Source organism: Etheostoma spectabile, chromosome 12, assembly GCF_008692095.1.
Source record: "Etheostoma spectabile isolate EspeVRDwgs_2016 chromosome 12, UIUC_Espe_1.0, whole genome shotgun sequence".
Lineage (NCBI taxonomy): Eukaryota > Metazoa > Chordata > Actinopteri > Perciformes > Percidae > Etheostoma > Etheostoma spectabile.
This window is the reverse complement of record NC_045744.1, coordinates 23177085-23197846: the sequence shown is the minus strand read 5'-3', so window position 1 is coordinate 23197846 and position 20762 is coordinate 23177085. Positions and strand designations below refer to the sequence as shown.

The 20762-nt window shown below is 43.2% G+C and overlaps 1 protein-coding gene across 1 annotated transcript in view; it reads left to right on the top strand.

Moving 5' to 3' along the window:
* Positions 1 to 20762, top strand: part of LOC116699670 (disco-interacting protein 2 homolog C) — a 235373-nt gene that overhangs the window by 112902 nt on the left and 101709 nt on the right. Inside the window, 3 exon segments of the mRNA XM_032532380.1 lie at positions 8571 to 8642; positions 16450 to 16560; positions 20001 to 20126. Coding sequence (XP_032388271.1) covers positions 8571 to 8642; positions 16450 to 16560; positions 20001 to 20126 — 309 coding nt within the window.

The following is a 20762-nucleotide window of genomic DNA, read 5'->3' as shown; positions in this document are numbered from 1 at the left end:
GTGAACCAAAAAACAGAGCATTTACTAACCTGCAGCTTAAACCTTGTACAAAATTTACAGACTCATATAGGATTTAAGAGATGATACCTTTCAGATCCATAAGGTCTTCTGAGCACACATTGCTGGTCGTCTGTGTGACAATCATCATCTCTCTCTCTCTCTCTCTCTCTCTCTCTCTCTCTCTCTCTATCTCTCCTTTACTTTATTTGTCAGCTGCTCACATTGTTCGCCCACTTCTAAAATTTTAGAAACACTAAATCCAGAATCAGAAACCCTGAGATGTTATAAAGTTGGTGTTGCTCCATTATTTCTGACGAGTCGGCGAGTTTTGGGGATATTCTGTCCAATAAACAAGCGTCCGTCTCGATCGTGAGACGTGTGTTTGCGGTGTTTGGTGACTTTGACAAAGTGCAGTGGGAAAGTAAACAGAACCAAATGAAAAATGTAACGATGTTGCAACTTCTCCGAAATAAACAGTGGCTTGAGTGAGAAAGTTGACACCCCCTGGCTAAAGTTGATTAAAAAAGGAATAAAAAAAAACAATTAAAAAAATGTAGGAAAATCCAACCTTTTAAGGACAACAATTTTCTTTGTGAATGAATAATGTCTTGTAAATAAATAAATGTTCCTCCTTAAAATACAGGGGGCGTAAATATACACCCCCCTATGTTAAATTCCCATGGAGGCAGGCAGATTTTTATTTTTAAAACTTGACTTTAAGGTGGAGGATGAGAGCCGACGAGCTTGAAAACAGTCCCAGCAGGGAGTCGCAGAGGGTGCAGCCCGCGATATGTGATTGTCAATAATTGATAGGGAGCTTATAGTGAGGTCATACAGCCGTCATGTGGCTGCCGCATGCATATTTCAAAACAGTCTAGTGCATTTGGAGATGAATGCAGGGCTGGACCTGGACCTGGACTTGACATGGTTCTGACTCGTAGAGAGCATTTAGAACTAAAGCCTGCATTGACCTCATTTAGTTTTTTTCTAAAATTGGACTAATTGTTAAGAGGAGGATCATATACCTCCATTACTGTTGATCAATAGAGATAAACTGAAGCTATACATCCTCTTTTATAGGTCTATTTATGTACATATATCTTTAGATAATAAAACTCGTTGGAATATCTAAAAAAAAATCACATGCATTGTCTCTCGGTCTTTGGTTGTTTTCACTGTAGTTCAGAGGTTTATCTTTCTTGGCAACAGTATTTAAAGTAGTAAATAGTAACTTTTAATCCCTAACTGACAAAACACGATGTCAGGCACTGTGTGTGTGTGTGTATGTGTGTGTGTGTGTGTGTGTCTGTCTGTCTGCTGTCTGTCTGTCTGTCTGTCTGTCTGTCTGTCTGTCTTCTGTCTGTCTGTCTGTGTGTGTGGCTGTGTCTGTCTTTGTGTGTGTGTGTGTGGGGCTGTGTCTGTGTCTGTCTGATTCTGTGTGTCTGTCTTTGTGTGTCTGTTGTGCGTGTGTGTGTCTGTACCTGTCTGTTTGTGTGTGTGTGTGTGTGTGTTTCTGTCTGTCTTTGTGTGTCTGTGCCTGTCTTTCTGTGTGTGTGTGTGGTGTGTGTGGTCTTTGTGTGTGCGTGTGTATGTGTGTGGGTGTGTGTGTGTCTCTGCTGTCTGTGTGGTGTGTGTGTCTGTCCTTGTGTGTGCGTGTGGTGTGTGTGGTGTGTGTGTGTGTGTGTGTCTCTGCCTGTCTGTGTGTGTGTGTCTGTCCTGTGTGTGCCTGTGTGTGCGTGTGGGTGGTGTGTGTGTGTGTGGTGTGTGTGTGTGTGTGTGTGTGTGGTGTGCTGTCTGTGTGCTGTGTGGTGCTATGCGTCCCCTGAGCATTGTAGCTTGTGGGCAGGTGGGTTGGTGCGGTGGCGTGTGTGTCTCCTCGGTGCTCAGTTGCTTGTTAGTGTGTGTCTTTGTCTCATCAGCGCTGTGTGTCTGTCCCTGGATGAGATGGGAGGAGTGTGTGATGTGTCATGTGTTTTAATTGGAATTTTGTTTACCTAGCTTCTAATCGCTGTGCATCGTCACCTAACAAAACATGACAGTCACCGACTAGCATCCTGCTCAACATAAAGATCTTAAATACAGTTGCTTCACAGAGGATTATTTTGGAGGAATGGCACCGTTTTTCTGTTCGTGACAATGGCTTTCACCAAGACAGGTTCTTGAATATGGTTTTCAAAAATTGCCGTAAAAACAAGCATGTTATAAACATCTTCCAGAGCGTTGGATTAGCAGACCTCTCTGTCCGCGCTCGGCGCAAGGCCGGCGTTTGTGTTTTAGGAACGGCTGTTTCATAAATGATGTGGTATGTTTCTAGAGGCTGTGGAGGAAGTCAGATCAGACGAGTGTAGAGTTTTAGAGGTGTTGAGAGAAGCAGAACAAATATAGGATCTTAGGATTTGTCTTTATTAGAGAACTAGAGTTTTACTAAGAATCATTTCTACACAGTAGCTCCTGACCAGACTGACGGCCTGTCTCACTGTGTGACTGTCTGACTGACAGCCTGTCTCACTGTCTCACTGTCTGACTGTCTGACTGACGGCCTGTCTCACTGTCTGACTGTCTGACTGTGTGACTGACAGCCTGTCTCACTGTCTGACTGTCTGACTGTGACGACGGCCTGTCTCACTGTCTGACTGTCTGACTGTCTGACTGTGTGACTGACAGCCTGTCTCACTGTCTGACTGTCTGACTGTCTGACTGACGGCCTGTCTCACTGTCTGACTGTCTGACTGTGTGACTGACAGCCTGTCTCACTGTCTGACTGTCTGACTGTCTGACTGACGGCCTGTCTCACTGTCTGACTGTCTGACTGTCTGACTGTGTGACTGACGGCCTGTCTCACTGTCTGACTGTCTGACTGTGTGACTGACGGCCTGTCTCACTGTCTGACCGTCTGACTGTGTGACTGACGGCCTGTCTCACTGTCTGACTGTCTGACTGTGTGACTGACAGCCTGTCTCACTGTCTGACTGTCTGACTGTCTGACTGACGGCCTGTCTCACTGTCTGACTGTCTGACTGTGTGACTGACGGCCTGTCTCACTGTCTGACTGTCTGACTGTCTGACTGTGTGACTGACGGCCTGTCTCGCTGTCTGACTGTCTGACTGTGTGACTGACGGCCTGTCTCGCTGTCGACTGTCTGACTGTGTGACTGACGGCCTGTCTCGCTGTCTGACTGTGTGACTGACAGCCTGTCTCACTGTCTGATTGGATGGAGATTACCAACACAGAGTTGTTAAAGTATCTAACAGAAAAGCTCGCTGACTGACACATTCATTTCAATTTGACTCCTCTTCCCTGACAAAATAAAGTCAAGAAGATGGTGTGTGTGTGTGTGTGTGTGTGTGTGTGTGTGTCACTTTCACTTCACATTTCTTTTATTTCACTCATGGAAACACAAAACAACTACATTGTACACCGAGTACAATGTAGTGAGATTTTATTTCAGCAATTTAACCCATCCTAAGTATATCAGGAGCAGTAGACACCTGTAACCATTCGGGGGAGCGATTTGGGGTAAACTGTCTTGATAAGGGACACTTGGACATGTGGCCAGAGGAGCCTGGGATTGAACCGCCAGCCTTGTGTTTATGGGACAACCAGTCTGGCAATGGGAGACTACGGGGTGACCCCTCTAGCTCCGAGCCACAAGCCACCCATACCCATTTTATATATAAATCCTGCATTATTCATTGCGCCGATTGCTGCAATAGCAGCAATCGGCGCAATGACTATTTTTGCCCATACTTATTATTATTCTTCCGCCAGATTTTTGTCCCACTACTAGTCCTGGAGCGTTGCCAACACTATCACACAAAATACATCAAAACTTGTGTAATGATCGGGAATGGTGTGCTATGACTTTTCGAAGATATTTGCCACGCGGTTTTCACAAAATCTGCAAAAAACTGCGAAACATTTCTCATAGACATGAATGGGAAATGTTTGGGAAATTACTCAACATCACTCAAAACCCCCCCTCTTTGGGACCGTGCTGTATCGCCATACTTTAACGTAGAAACATGATTAAAAGTTTAAACCGAAGACAAGACTTTGGCGTTTATTGGGCTGAATGGGCGTTAAAATATCAAGCACGGGTTCTCTCAAATCCCAGTTTACGTATCTTCCCTTTTTCAGACCGTCTCAGATTTTCCAATGTGTGTTTAAGAGGCGCAATGTTGAGAGCTAGGTCTTAAATAGGTTTTAAAAAGTTATATCTCAGAAGGGTTAAGACACTTATTAGTTTTATTGCTATTCGCATGTGCACCAAGTAGGAGGCACAATGATACAATTTCTGCAGAATTTTCTAGTTTACTATATCACATTACGTATCCATGATACATATCCATTAGGAAGTTAGTATTAAAAACGAGGTCTGACCTCCCTCTGGTTCTCCCCCGTGTCTCCCCCAGTGTCTTCTGTTTTCTCTGTTCAAACTGAAGCATTTGCCAGTTCCTCTTGCTCTCTGCAGGGTAGTTAGCTCCCCTACCAGAGATGCTAATTATTGCCATGTGCCTCGCCTCCACACCACACACACACACACACACACACACACACACACACACACACACACACACACACACACACACACACACACACTCTCTCTCTCTTCTGGCATCGTCAGCGATGACGTGCGTGCCCCCAGTCGGTGTCTTGATCCGAGCCAGGTAGTCACATGTAATTGTGTCTAAGAAGGATTTGTCAAGTCAGCTTTCTCCGTGTTCGAATCCGCTGCAGATTTAACGTCACAGGACTGTTTCATGCATCTCTCACCGAGTCAGGCGATGCTCTTCACTCAGATTTCCTCTGAATTTTTGGGATTCTTTTCTAATTAGTCATCCTCCAGTCAGAAATATCCTGAAAACAGCTGTCACGACATGTCTGTCTGTGTGCAGAAACACATTTAGGCTTCATGAGTGTTTCAGAATAAATATGTAGTCCTTTTGCATTTTTGAGATTGTTGTGCATGTAATTTGCTTTTAAAATAATATACACATACTGTGACACACTTTGTATATTTATAATAGACGATACACAAATTAAAAAGCAAGACATGAAACATGGAAACACAAATAAAGGGAAATAACAAAACGTAAAAAACATGTAGCATTGACGAAACTGAATGCTTGACACAGGATAAAATGTTTGGCAAAGGTACAGCAGTGTCTTCATTAATCAAAGGTGTGTTCTGGGTGTAACATGCAATCAACCAATCAGAGGTCATCTCCCATTCCCTCCTCTGCATTTGGACCTTGGCGCATTGCTATTATGATGGAGGATTTGCACCGTCATGTTTTTATATGTCATTTTCTGCGTGTGTGTGTGTCTGTGTGTGTCTGTGTGTGTGTGTAACAAGCATATTGTGCACGCTCTGCATAAGCCTCGGCACATTTTACTAATGCACTGTTAAAATAACAATGAAATGCTGCGTTACTGGCTTTAGACCAGGTTTTTGTTGGCCAATGGCGCATCACTTCCCGCTGCCTCAATTTTTATTTTTATTTTTTATTTAACCTTTATTTAATCAGCAAGTCCCTTGAGATTGAAATGTCTTTTCCGAGGGAGACCTGGCCGAGACGGCACACCAGTTACAATTTAAACAGAAATACAGCATAGACAAAATCACACATAGAGGAGAGGAACAGGTCACATGTGGCAGTTGCATTTGTGAATTTCATGGCATTTTAACACGGCCTTACATTCATTTAATGGGACTAGATCATTTAGATGGAGCAGGTTTTGCAAATTATTCAAAGACCATGGAGCAAAGTAAGACAAGGCTTTCTTCCCCAGCTCAGTAAAAACCCTTGGAACCCGGTAAGAGCGCCACCTGGTGGACCGGAGATGAAAACGGCTTGAGTTCAGCTTGAGGAGATTACATAAATATGCCGGCAGTTTACCCAACATGGCCTCGTATAGAAAAATATACAAATGAAGTTGTCTACGTAGACTTAGTGACGGCCAGCCTACCAGTTCATAATACTAAATATAATATCAATATGGCAATACGCCCAGAATGCACCTGAACACACCTCCCTGTAAGACCAGCACGCCCAGAATGCACCTGAACACACCTCCCTGTAAGACCAGCACGCCCAGAATGCACCTGAACACACCTCCCTGTAAGACCAGCACGCCCAGAATGCACCTGAACACACCTCCCTGTAAGACCAGCCCAGAGCCCAGAATGCACCTGAACACACCTCCCTGTAAGACCAGCACGCCCAGAATGCACCTGAACACACCTCCCTGTAAGACCAGCACGCCCATGGGCGCACAGATGGTGCATTTGCTATTTAAACCACGTGGGCGCAGGACGGGAGATTGACAACTGCATCCGTCTTTAACTAGCAAACCCACTTGTGTCGGTCTTTGTGCCACGCCGGGTGCAGGATAGATCCCTAACGGTAGCTGACCAAGCGTTTTGACGGGATGGGAGCGAGAATGTTTTGGCCAAACAGTCCCAAACTGGCTGAGCATCTCCATCTTTTACACCATCGTTTATCAAAAAGCTGGTTCCCCGTTGGCAGGACCTCCCTCGTTCACATTAGCAGCTTGATAGACGCGTCTTAACAGTTAACTCTCACAGCAACCCTCTCTCTCTCTCTCTCTCTCTCTTTCTGCTTTCACCCTCAAACTCTTTACCCTTTTTTTCCCCTGTCTTTCGATTTTGCCATGAAAGAAAACGCCTCTGGTACTTCTCTCGGCTCATACAATTCCCATGATGCCTCTCTCTTTAGCTTTCCGCTTCCCTCTTAAGTTGTTGCCTCAGTTCACTCAGAAAGTATTTGTCAGTGTTTGTTTTTACTAGCATCCAGTACAAGTTGGGTGGGGTTAAACACATTCATCCGCTGTCAGTCAAAAAAACAAGCTCTCAGCTGACATTCATCTACTTTCCACTGGGTTTTCCAAACTTTTCTGGCTCCCTTTTCTTAAAACGTTTCTTTGTAAATGTGGCAAACCCCTCCCCAAATAATCCTCTCTAAAAGAGCTTTTGGATTCAGACGCGCCTGTGTGGAAATCCGCCGATGGGACGTTTTAGGGCGGCTTGATTACTACTGACCACTTCCCTCGGGGAGATTGGTCAGCAGGTTTTGAAGGAGCTAGTCGCTGTGTGAAAGGCGAATGAAGTGCGTCTGCAGAACTTAAAGGTCCAGATGTATTCAGATACTGTACACTCACACATACGCACACACACGTGCACACACACATGCACACACACGTGCACACACACATGCACCGTCTGGTCTGAGTTGGAGAGGATGACTAAGCACAAAGTGATCAGCTTTCTCTCTGACTGCTTAGTTTTGATGTCTTAGATTTCAGTTTTTTGTGGAATATGTACATATATATTTTTCATTGCAGCTTTATTATTTCCCCAGTGTTCAATGCTGAGGGTTTTGCTCAATGGCACGGGGCACGTTCATCGATCATCGTATCATACATGACGTCATTCTATTGCCCCCCGTCAAAGAATGGTGTTGAATGATATGATTTGAGTGTGAAATTTACTTTTTTTTCTTTAAATTTAGTTTTTGGCACACTTTCAACCTTTTTATTCAATGTTTTGTGTCAATGTTTTTTTAGAAGTTTTTGACACTTTTAATCCCTTGTTTTTTCAACGTTTTAAAAAGTTTGACATTTATTTTGATTATTTTATTTTTGGATGTTTATTTCTCTCCATTTTTGGTTGTTTAAAAAAACAACTAATTTGTACGGGGCGAAGTACGAAGCCAGTAAAAATTTACTTTTGCCATTTGATCTTTTTTTACCGAACGGACAAGAAAAAAAAAGAAAAAATTTGCTTATCGTGCTTCTTTTTATACAATTTTAGCCGGCCATATTTGGTTTCCCCGCTTAAAGGCCCCATATGGTGAAAATGGGTTTTTATGGGATTCTGTGTGTCATATAGTCTCGGGGCTCTAAAGTAAAAGCTGTGAAAATGTGAAATCTCTCACTCCCACCGTTTCTCCACCCCCCCACAAAACTAGACCGCCTCCCAGCTAAACGGGCCAGTTAGAATTTGATCTAATTGCTACGTAGAAACGAGGTATCCAAGGGGTGTCATGTTCGAAAATCAACCTAGCACGGCCCCTTTTCCAATGTTCGCTTCATGCCGCCGAAAAGAACCCGACAAGAAACGGGAGTCATGTATGGAGTTAATTGGACCCATAAGAAATGCATCATTCCAGGGTGCAGAGTATCTATCATTTGTGGGGGGGGGGGGGAGAAAAAGACTCTCATAAAAGTGTGGGAAAATCAACCCAACTCTTTATTTTAATTATTGGTAACACTATTTACAGTGTTTATCTATTAAACACTAATTTGTGTTTAATAGACACATATAAAGGGTCAGATATAATTTTAACCATATGGGACCTTTAAATATTTGTTGGATCAATGTCCTATGAAGATAGAAAAGCTTTGATTCAACAACATGCATTCATAACGGATGTGCTTTGTTCTATATATCGTGACTTAGCAGGCTTTAGTATCACCAGTGAGTAGTACTTCATATATATGTCTATGTCTAATATATGTCTCTCCCTCTGTGTGTTTCCTCTGGCAGGTGATATCACACAGAAGGGCTATGAGAAGAAGCGATCCAAGCTGATTGGAGCCTTCTTCCCACAAACACCAGGTAAAGCTGTCTGTCCTTCACCTTTTCATACTGCTGTTCAGGGATGTCCCGAGGCCAATCGCAGGATCAGATCGGAGATCGAGGATCGGCATTCACCCCGATTCCCTTACTCCGATCATGTACATCAGCTCGCAGTGATCGCTGCCTGTAATCATGCACGCCCTGCGCCACAGACGGCAAACCAACATGGCGTATGGCCATCACCTGTGTCTGTCCACAGTGTCTCGTAGCTCTCCAGCCCTTGGCAACAAGGCAAGGCAAGGCAAGGCAGCTTTATTTGTAGAGCACATTTCAGCAACAGGGCAATTCAAAGTGCTTTACACAAAATCAGATAAACAGATAAAACACAAGTACAAACAGTAAACAAGTACAAAATCATAAGAATTAAACACCGATAAAACACATGAATAGACGGTTAAAAACAAAATAGAAACATTAGGACACATAAAACACAAGAATAAAAGTTACAGTGCAGCATAAGAAATTTAAAGAAATGAGCATTCATTTAAAGAAAGGCAGCATCAAAAAGAACACATCTACTGTTCCCCGCTTGGGGAAATTATGTCACTCAGTTCTGTCCCTGACAGAAGGAAAATATCAATGATATAGTATAGATAGTAGTGCAGAACAAGTGAAAAAGTCCGTCTTTCTGAATCAACCTTTTTTACAGAAGCAGATTACTCCAATTCTCCACACTTTTTCCGTGATTCCACCAGGAAATCACCACGCTTCCAGGCCATTATTCCCTGGAAAATCAGGATTTTCTGTTTAGCCCCAGAGGGGTCACTATGGGGTTTATTTTTACCAAAGATTGACTATTTTGATTTTGATTTCAAAGTTTTACTGTACAATGAAATTCTTCTTCTGCTGTCCACAGAATGCCTAACGATGTAACTATAATGCACAAGAGGTGTCAATAAGCTTTTTTGTTGTCTAGCAGGGAACTTGAAACTGTTCCCTATTTTTTGGTTGGGGGGTTTGCTGGGATCCTAAAGAGAACTGTTTTGGTGTTGAGAGAAAAGACTCTTCTGGGGGTGTGGTCTTGACCAACTGCCACTTTGCTCGTTTGAAAGCCATGATGTCTCTCTCTCATGGGGCGGGCCAAATTCTCTGGGCGGGCAAAGCAGAGAAAGGGGAGGTAACCTTGCCCATTATGACGTCATAAGGAGGAGATCCCAGATTGGCCCATCTGAGCTTTCATTTTCTGAAAGGCAGGATATCCAGGGATCGGTTTACATAGATCGAGGAAGGAGGGTCTGGGTAGTCAACACAGCATCTTGAGATTTAAGAAAGACCTGCTCTGGTTGATTGTCATTTCTTTAAACCAATCAGAATCGCCTTGAGCGCCGCTAAGCACCGGGAAAAGCCGCAGTGCAGCTGTGACATAAGCCCGGAAAGGAACTTGTTTTAGTGAAGCACGTGTACGTTCAAAAGTTGTTTTAGTCAAACAACAGAAAACTCTGATTGGACAGATAGTCTAGCTAGCGGTCTGAATTTACCCTGCAGAGACCTGAGGACCAGGTAACCAGAGTCCTCAGATTGGACAGATAGTCTAGCTAGCTGTCTGGATTTACCCTGCAGAGACCTGAGGACCAGGTAACCATAGTCCTCAGCTTGGACAGATAGTCTAGCTAGCTGTCTGGATTTACCCTGCAGAGACCTGAGGACCAGGTAACCATAGTCCTCAGAAAACCTTCCAAACTGGACATCACCCTGGATATTCTACGAGTTGAGGATGCTTAACCCCAAAGGCCAAAACAAAGAACATTTGGCACATGTATTAGTTGGTTTTACACAGAGGTAATTATTCTTATGATGCAGTACCTGGTCTTTGTTTGGCTGCAAGGGCCCCGCAGGCAATTAAAGCAAAAACACCCATTTATTCATTTAGATGTTTTTGTTTTTGTCCAACAGACCAACGTGCACTGTTGGGGCTTTGCTTTCTTCTAACAGTGAAACTGAAGACTTTGATTTTCCTCCATACAGGATATTGTGTTGACTTGGATCTTCGCTCAGTGTTCTTAATAAACCATCACCGTTGAGCTGTTTTTGTTAACAAACCGCAGATGGATGTTTTGTTTTGGATCGAGTCCACAAAAGGACCTAAAAGTCCATTTTACAGCGAGACACCGCATACGACTGACTGCTGAGGACGGGACTGGAGCGTCACTGGAGACACACTGGCACTGCCAAAGCTATTACTGGAACATAGTGTGTGTGTGTGTGTGTGTGTGTGTATGTGTGTGTGTGTGTGTGTTCGTAGGGTGGGGGATGACAGGAAGTGCATTATGGGAAGGAATGAAGGGTGTGGGATGGAGAAAATGTGTGGTATTCACATCCAGGCCCAGTGGGGGGTCGCCCCTAGTTCATAATGAGGAACTGGAGGAGGGACACACACACACACACACACACACACACACACACACACACACACACACACACACACACACACACAGATACTGCTTCATAAGAATAATTCTCTCTGTGTAATAGAAGAGAATTATGTATTACACATATGTACATGCACAATATGTTTTTTGTAGGGACCTTTAACAGGAGGCATAGTATCCTGTATCTGTGAAATAACTGGCCCTTAAAAATAAAAATGTGCCTGCCTCTATGAGAATTTAACATAGGGGGGTGTATACTTATGCCCCCTGTAGGGGGGTGTATACTTATGCCCCTGTATTTTAACATAGGGGGTGTATACTTATGCCCCTGTATTTTAACATAGGGGGGTGGATACTTATGCCCCTGTATTTTAGCATAGGGGGGTATATACTTATGCCCCTGTATTTTAACATAGGGGGGTGTATACTTATGCCCCTGTTTTTAACAGTGGGGGGGGTATATACTTATGCCCCTGTATTTTAACATAGGGGGGTGTATACTTATGCCCCCTGTATTTTAACATAGGGGGGTATATACTTATGCCCCTGTATTTTAACATAGGGGGGTGTATACTTATTTCCCTGTATTTTAACATAGGGGGGTGTATACTTATGCCCCTGTATTTTAACAGTGGGGGGGTATATACTTATGCCCCCTGTATTTTAACATAGGGGGGTGTATACTTATGCCCCCTGTATTTTAACATAGGGGGGTGGATACTTATGCCCCCTGTATTTTAAGGAACATTTATTTATGTGCAATACGTTATTTATTCACTAAGAAAATTGGTGTGCTTAAAAGGTTGGATTTTCCTAAATCTTTTTAATTAAGGCATTAATATCAATTTCCAAAATATGTTTTTTTGTATTCCTCTTTTTAATCAACTTTAGCATGGGTGTGTAAACTTATGGAAGCCACTGTACATACATACATACATACATAGTGCTTGGCACTATCTTTGTGGGGACCCTTCATTGACATAATGCATTTCCTGGCCCCTAATGTCCAATAGTTCATCCAGGGCACTGCGTTCTACCCTAACCCTAACCCTAACCATCACCCTAACCCTAACCATCACCCTAACCTTAACCCTCAGCACCACCCTAACCATAACCTAATTCTAACCCTAATCCTAAAACCAAGCCTTAACCCTCAATCAGCCCTTTAAAGTTGTGGGGTCCAGGATTTTGGCCCCACAAAGCTGTCGGGACCCCACAAGTATACTAAACTCCCGGTAACCAGTAACAGTAACGGTTCCCCCCCCCTTTGATGTATTTCAGCTCTGAGGCCTGGTTAATCTGCACTGCTTGGTACTCAGCCCGGGTGATATCATTCGAATAAAGCCTTTACAGTGTTCAAAGTAAAATATTTCCCTAGTTACCCAGATTTAAACGATTTGACATTCTAGATTAGGTGTAGTTTACTCACAGGGCACTTTGATATCATGAAACCCAGCACGCTGTTTTTTAAATATCAGCCAAAAAAATAATGTGAAAGATAGAAAAGATAACGTTGTTTTTAAGCACATTGATGTAGTCTTACACTTTGGTTTTGTAGGAACATTTAAAAAAAAAAAACCTGGGTTTGGCTTCACTGCCACCATCTTGGATCTCTCAGCTTACTTTGGAAATATGTCTTGCATCCAAGTGAAACACAAGACAATCTGACATGAAATCTCCCCGAAGAGGCTGCAGTGGGATGTCTCGATAATTGGACCTTCTCTTTTTGGAACAGTGGTGCCACGGGCCCACGGGCACAGACCCCTCCCTACCTTCATGAATTTATTGAAAAGTAATGTCAGCCATGCTTCCAGACAATACCCAGGGAGAAACTTCCTATCAACCCCTGGCTGTGTTTTCTAACTACCTCCTTGACCTTCGGCCAGAGCGACTGGCGAGGTTTCCCCCGAGTTCTCCGGCGTTGTCGGTTAGGGCTTTTCAAAATTCCTCCCGCCAACCAACAATTTGCCAAATTTGTCAGCCTCTTCTACGGCCGCATTTACATTGCTAAGAACTAATCTCAGTTTAAACCCGTGGTTCCCAAACTTTTTCAGCTCAAGACCCAAAAGAGAAATTTGGTGTCTTCCCTAAACCCAAATTTACAAAAATACACCATGAATCATTGTAACATCTACATTTTTTAAACTGTGGACAAAAGACGGAACAAACCATGAATTTAAATGGATATGAAGTACATTTATTCCATTATAAAAGTAGACAAAAACAGAAAAGGTCCTTTCTGTGTCTCACCCCTTTCTCAACTCATGTTCTTATCCCCTCCTAGGATAAGAGAAGACAGAGAGACACCCCCCCCACGGCATCTGAGCTGAACAGCCCAGTGGAGCAAAAAAAACGTCATTCACATAAGATTGATATGCATTTCACTCTGCCAATTGGTGACCCAATAAAACGGGTCTGCGACCCATTTTGGGTCCCGACCCTAAGTTTGGGAAACATTGGTTTGAACTAGCACAACCAAACCGATCACCATTCTCGTATTCTGGCCATGCGATTGCCACTGCAAACAGGAAGCAGCATATATATTCCATGGTAGCTGCCGTGGTAGCGTTAGTACTCTTTGGTTGGAGAAGAGACGTACAGTATAAACGGCCGCAATGGCGAAAAACAAGACAAAAGATTTCTTAGTTTGGGCCGAGGATGAGGTGGAACTGTTGCTGAAAGTAACACGCGACTACAAGGTCACACAGGCGCCAGAAAACACAGATGTAATTCAACTTCAATACGATTTTATTTATAGTATCAATTCATAACAAGAGTTACCTCAAGGCACTTTACAGATAGAGAAGGTCTAGATGTAAGTGTTTTATAAAAAGCATAGACCTATGTGATGCTGGCAAAAAGCACATTACCTTTAAAGAGGGTCTTGTTTTTAGCCGTATAAGAAAGTTGCACACAGCCTTGTGTTGGAGGATTATGTTGTGTGTGTAACTTCCTATTGGAGAGCATCGCCTGCAGTTCGTTGTTCATGTTGGAGTTACCACCGGTTGTCAGGATGTTATTGCCTGTTGTTAGGGGAGGATCATCTGTTTTGGGGGGGCACGAATCAGAAAACAAGACGGCATGACCGCTAAGACCCAATCAGGCAGAGAAACATGCATAACATACGATTATTTTCATTGTCGATTTATCAATTGATTATTCCAATTAACTTCTTCCTACTCCTTTTTGAACATGGAAGTCTTTATTTGATTATTTTTTCTTACTCATCTTTAATTTTTTTTTTTTCTCAAACCCATAAATAGGGCAAAGAAAGACACACATATTATCAATCTGTTAGTCTAATCTTAATCTCTGTAGCAGTAGTTGAGTAAGAAGAAAGAGAGAGAGAGAAAGAAGACATTTAAAAAAAAGGAAGTAGAACGTGTAAGGAGAACGGGAGGGGGGATCCATCCAGACTCCCAAGAGGAAACAACAGAGCGAGGTATTTCCCAGACCTGTCATTTATTCCAGCGCGGGCTGCTAGTCGTTGCATGGTCGGTTAATCAACTTTCCTCTTTCCTGCTGAGCGCCGGCGGAGCTCTGAGAGCTCTAATGAAGACGGACGAGGGTGTAAGTGTGAAGCTGAGATGGATGCTCGTAGATCAGCAGCTCCACGGCGGTCGTAGCTGTCAGCATCAGCGTGGTTATTATCATCAGACTTATTGATTGGTGTGAAGGGAGTCTGTGTTACTGTGTGTGTGTGTGTGTGTGTGTGTGTGTGGTTGTGTGTGTGTGTGTGTGGTTGTGTGAATGCATACGGTGTGGTACCTAGGGCTGCACAATATATCGCTTCTTCATCGTCATTGCAATGTCAACTTTATCTTTTGGGACTGTTATGGCCACTCTTCATTTTAACCCCAACCGGTTTTCAGACACCGCCTACCGAGAGCCTGGGTCTGGGTCTGGGTCTGGGTCTGTCCCAGGTTTCTTCCAAAAAGGGAGTTGTTTCCTCACCACTGTCGCACTGTTGCTTGCTCTGGAGGGAACTACTAGAACTGTTGGGTCCTTGTAAATTATAGAGTGTGGTCTAGACCTACTCCATCTGTAAAGTGTCTCGAGATAACTCTTGTTATGAATTGATACTATAAATAAAATTTAATTGAATTGGAAAAAAATGTCAACTGGCTCAATAAACACATCGTGAAAGAAGATTTCAGTAGAAAACTGCACTTAAATGTATTTATTTTTTTGCTGCCTTTTATGTTCAACCCAATGTGTAGAGGCTAAGCCCGAGCTTTAACCCCCTGAGGTGCTGTACCACGGGTACAATAATGGACGTTTTTACCTGGTTTGATCAATGTCCGAGTCATATTTGCAGTTATCACCATTGGTTCCATTTATTTCCTTCAAATGTTTTCTGTTTTTCCAAGCAATGTATAGCTTGTATGTGAGCCAGTGTAGTGTGTGTGTGTGTGTGTGTGTGTGTGTGTGTGTGTGTGGTGTGTGTGTGTGTGTGTGTGTGTGTGTGTGTGTGTGTGTGTGTGTGTGTGGTGTGTGTGTGTGTGTGTGTGTGTGTGTGTGTGTGTGTGCTTCCAGGTTGCACCTACCAAGGGCACTATTTGACTCTTACACATGTTCAATTTGTCCAATAAAAGAATTGTTGGAAATTATTGAATTTCTTTTGTTTTAAACTCAACAAGCAATTTGTCGTATTATAGCAGAACACTGAAATCAGCAGAAATGCATAACTGAGTACACTTTAATATCTTTATTGTTTATTTATCGGAAGTAATAACGTTATTGCGATATTTAACAACGTTATCGCATATCCCTATTTTCCTCATATCGTGCAGCCCTATTGTGTACTAAGGCTCCCCCTCAGTTTCTGTATCTCACATAGCAGGTGTGATTAAAAACAAATATAAGATCATAGCTATTTAGGAATATACTGTTTGTATTATCAGTTCCACTAATTTCTTTTTTTTAGCTTATAGCCTTTTTATTATTGGTGGTTTTGTGATCAACGTTATGTCTCTTTCTTTCCCTGTCGACCGTGTGTTTATCTGCAGATCTTCAGGATTCAACTGTACCTGACTGAATACATTTTATTTAAACAGTCTGTACTTTGTGTGTGATACTGCAAATAAATAAAATTATTAAATGAAAAAAATAGTACCACCAATAGTGTCATGGCCATCTCAGGTAACCAAATAACTGCAATAACTGCAGTTGTTTTCTATAGAAACTGAATTTTCTTAATGGTAGCCAATGTGACTTGGCTGGTTTGGACTGTACCATCTTTTTGTGGTTATTTTCCAGGATTTTCTAGGTCTGACATGGTGACATCCGAAGTGTACTATGTGGAAAAACAGAATACAGAGAAATGAACACTAAGTTTTGTTTTCTGGGGCATTGATTTTTTTAAGATTGGAAAAAAAATAAAGGCTATGAATTAAATCTGATTTATTTTCTTCCAGTAATGGATTCGTCCACAGGCCAGGAGAGGAGAACCCCGGTCACCCCGTCCTCGTCCTCCCGGTACCACCGCCGGTGGTCTTCTGGCTCCAGAGACGAACGTTACCGATCAGGTAGGAAGGAGAGGGTTGTCCATCACCATACAACTGTCAGACATTTTTCTCTAATGATGTAGTTCAATTAAATTCAGTTTTATTGATAGACTCAAATCATAACAAGAGTTATCTCAAGACACTTTACAGATAGAGTAGTTCTAGACCACACGCTATAATTTACAAAGACCCAACACTTCCGTTGTTCTCCCAAGAGCATTTAGCGTGAAAGACCATGGCTCTTGGTAGGTGGTGTCTGACGGTGCCGGTTGGGGGTGTGATTAATAGTGGAAATTATAGTAACAATAAAGATAATGGATCTATGACTACAAATAGTAGCTGTATTAGTTAATGACGTAGCAGGGCACTGCAGGGCGTAGCAGTATGTAGCGGGGCACAGCAGGACATAGCAGGACCTAGCAGGACTTAGCAGGACGTAGCAGGACACTGCAAGGCATAGCAGGGCATAGCAGGACATAGCAGGATGTAGCAGGACTTAGCAGGACGTAGCAGGATATAGCTGGACTTAGCAGGGCATAGCTGGACTTAGCAGTACGTAGCAGGACTTAGCAGTACGTAGCAGGACTTAGCAGGACGTAGCAGGACACTGCAAGGCGTAGCAGGACTTATAAGGACTTAGCAGGACACTACAAGGCGTAGCAGGGCATAGCAGGACATAGCAGGACACTGCAAGGCGTAACAGGGCATAGCAGGACATAGCAGGACGTAGCAGGACACTGCAAGGTGTAGCAGGGCATAGCAGGGCACGGAGCAGGACCACGGCAAAAGCTGCAATCATGATTTAGGTGTAGTCCCACATTGCCAGACCTCCCTCCACAGCGTTGCGCAGGAGGGTCTGGCTAGTCCACAAAGCAAAAAATGTTTTAAAAAGCAGGAAATTTGGACCCAGAAGGAACAAGTTCATGGTCAACAGGAATACAACACAAGGGTTAAGAACAAATTAAAACTAAACTGAATATGAAAACAAAAAGTCAAAACAAAATAAAAATAAAAACTAATGAAAAATGCCAAACTATAATAACCTTGGTAAGAATTTAATGTGGTTCCATTTGGGTTTTAGCCATTAAGATACATGCTGTAGTCCAATAACAAAGGAGATGCGTTTGAGTACCTGGACCAGTGGAGGGAAAACCCTGCTTTACTCTAATTCTCTGTTCCCACATGCTGTTGGACGGTTTGTTTGAGTTTGTTCCGACAGAAAATAAATCCCCTAAAAACCTTTTAACTCATTAAATTGAAGAATTAAAGCTGTGAGAGCAGCTTCAACCGCCACACACACTTTCACACACTGTGGTGTCGCACTCAGTCAACCATAAGACAATAAACGGGCACGTGAGATTTAGATTACCTCCATTTCCCAACATAAACAGACACACACACACCACACCACACACACACACACACACACACACACACACACACACACACACACACACACACACACACACACAACACACACACACACACACATATACACACACACACACACACAGCTGCCAAGCAAAAGTAAGCCCCATTCATTCTGACAAATGTCTTACTTACCTATCATTGGCTCTGACATCCTGTGTGTTTGCCTTGTGACAGCGGTGGACGCCGTTCAAACAAACCCAGCTGTGGCTTTATCTCGCTTTTAGAAACACTCATTTACAAAGTGTCCTCACTGACGCTCCCCAAACTTAATCCAGTCCCAAACCACAGGGCCTCACGGGTGCGTAAACTGATTGTGAATAAATGGGAACGCGGCGCTCTTTGTTACGAGGACACCGCAGCACAAATACAGCTGAGAGTCCCGCTGCCGTTTGTCTGCCTAAGTGCTTCGGCCGGATGGACTCTGATGATTCTCTATTATTTAACACCTTTCCCCATTGTTTACACTGGCAGCCACATTATTGCTGCCTGAAAAAAACAATTGGACTTGATCGGCTTGTTTCCTCAGTTATTGGGTCGACCCTGTTGTGTTTATGGTTAGCGCTCAGACCCTTTATTTAAAGGCAGGGTTGGTAATGTTGAAAGCTAGCAAGATTTCAAAATGGCATCTCCTCTAGGCTGTGATTAGTCTATGCAAGGTGTGGCAGGGCGCGGAGCAGGACCACGACGACAGCTGCAACCATGATTTTGGTGAAGTCTCACATTGCCTGACCCCCTTCCACAGCGTTGCGGAGGAGGGCCTGGCTAGTCCACACAGCATTCTGGGGTGGGAGAAAAACTGTGGTATATATAAATCCAGACAGCTAGCTAGACTATCTGTCCAATCTGCGGACTATGGTTACCTGGTCCTCAGGTCTCTGCAGGGTAGATCCAGACAGCTAGCTAGACTATCTGTCCAATCTGAGGACTATGGTTACCTGGTCCTCAGATCTCTGCAGGGTAAATCCAGACAGCTAGCTAGACTCTGTCCAATCTGAGGACTATGGTTACCTGGTCCTCAGATCTCTGCAGGGTAAATCCAGACAGCTAGCTAGACTATCTGTCCAAGCGTTTACTGTTGCACGACAAAAACCACTTTTCAGTGTACACATGTTCCACCAAAACAAGTTCCTTCTTGAGGCTATTTTGCAGAGGCACCGTTAATTAGAACCCCCAAAGATGATTGTGATTGGTTTAAAGAAATGCCAAAAAACCAGCCAATAAACCAGAGCACGTTTTTGTCCCATCCCAGAATGCTGTGTGGACTAACCAGACCTCCTCCGCTGCATCGCTGCTTCAGAGCTTTCTTTTCTTTGCCTTTTTTTGGGGGCCGGGGCGATTGCACGTACTGTAACATCGGCAGTGGCGACTCATGCTGAGTTTCTCCTCCGCTCGCTGCTAGACGTGCAGTAAATCCGTCAGCGACAACAAGCTTTGAGCTCAGGCTCGTACGCAGGAGGGGTAGAAGACCTGCAGCGGGGCAAGGAGGCATTTCATTGGTTCTTTCCAAGCGGGCCGCAAGGCATTGATTGGCGGGAATTTTTCAAGATTACTGAAGCTACATATGACGGATTTTTTTTGAGTTTTCAGAGTTTTTCATTGTTATTCATTGCTGTCGGAGGTGTAAAGACCATTTCAAACAATATAACAATACATAGAAAAGTGTAAACAGGAATTACCAACCCTGCTTTTAAGTAAGTTTACCACAATGGAAAAAGACTTCGGCAAAAGTCCTGGAAGAATCAAAGTCAAATCAAACAAAAAATCCCATTATTAACTGTACTGAGGAAATGCCCTGTGTGTCTGTTTACATTATTCTGCATGAAATTATTAGATTGATTAAAACATCAGTGTTAGAGCTACATTTTTAAATGATCGATTTCAAGCATGTTGCAATTATCTACGAGATCATTTTCTTACTGCGCAGAACTGAAAGGAAATGGATTTCTGGCAGGCAGAGAAAACTCATTAAAAAAAATGTGCCAACACAAATACAAAGTAAACTAATCGACTGTGTGTGTGTGTGTCTCCAGACGTGCACACAGAGGCGGTGCAGGCGGCCCTGGCCAAGCACAAAGAGAGGAAGATGGCGGTGCCGATGCCTTCCAAGCGCCGGTCGTTGGTGGTCCAGACCTCAATGGACGCTTACACACCCCCAGGTACAGAAGCTAATTTTCTGTTTTCACAGGTCTGCACCAAGCCGAGCCGGAAGTCTAACTCTGATTATTAAAAAGTATCTTTTTCTGTCATGTAACCAGGGCTTTAAAGTACCTGGACCCTATTTTGTTGTATGTTTTTGTGTCTACAAGCAGTCAAACTGCAGATTCAAAGAGATGCAGTGTTATTTGATTAATTCATCAACAACCAAATAATATAGTAACTATATTACTATACTAGTATGACTAGTAACTATAGTACAATCACCTTGGCCATTGATTGCAGTTAAGTTTAGCCGAAAAAAGATGACGTTCTACGATGACGACAGTTTAGTTTAAGTGGCAAAACTGTAGGCCTGTCCCCTCTTGGTCCATTAGTCGACTAATCTGTGGTTTTGGTCTTAGTCGACCAAGATTTCTTTAGTTGATAAGTCATTTTTTATGCCTATTCATGCTTAAATACTAATTTTCAAGAAACTTATGAGCACATTTCTAGTGAGCACAAGATTTAAAGTGCAAGGTGCTTTTGCAGGGTTATTTGTGTAGAAAATCAGTTTTACAGAAGAACTTCTGTGCTTTCACACACTAACCCCCACCCCAAAATCCTTCTCGTTGGTTATTGGCTAGAACGCTGTTTGT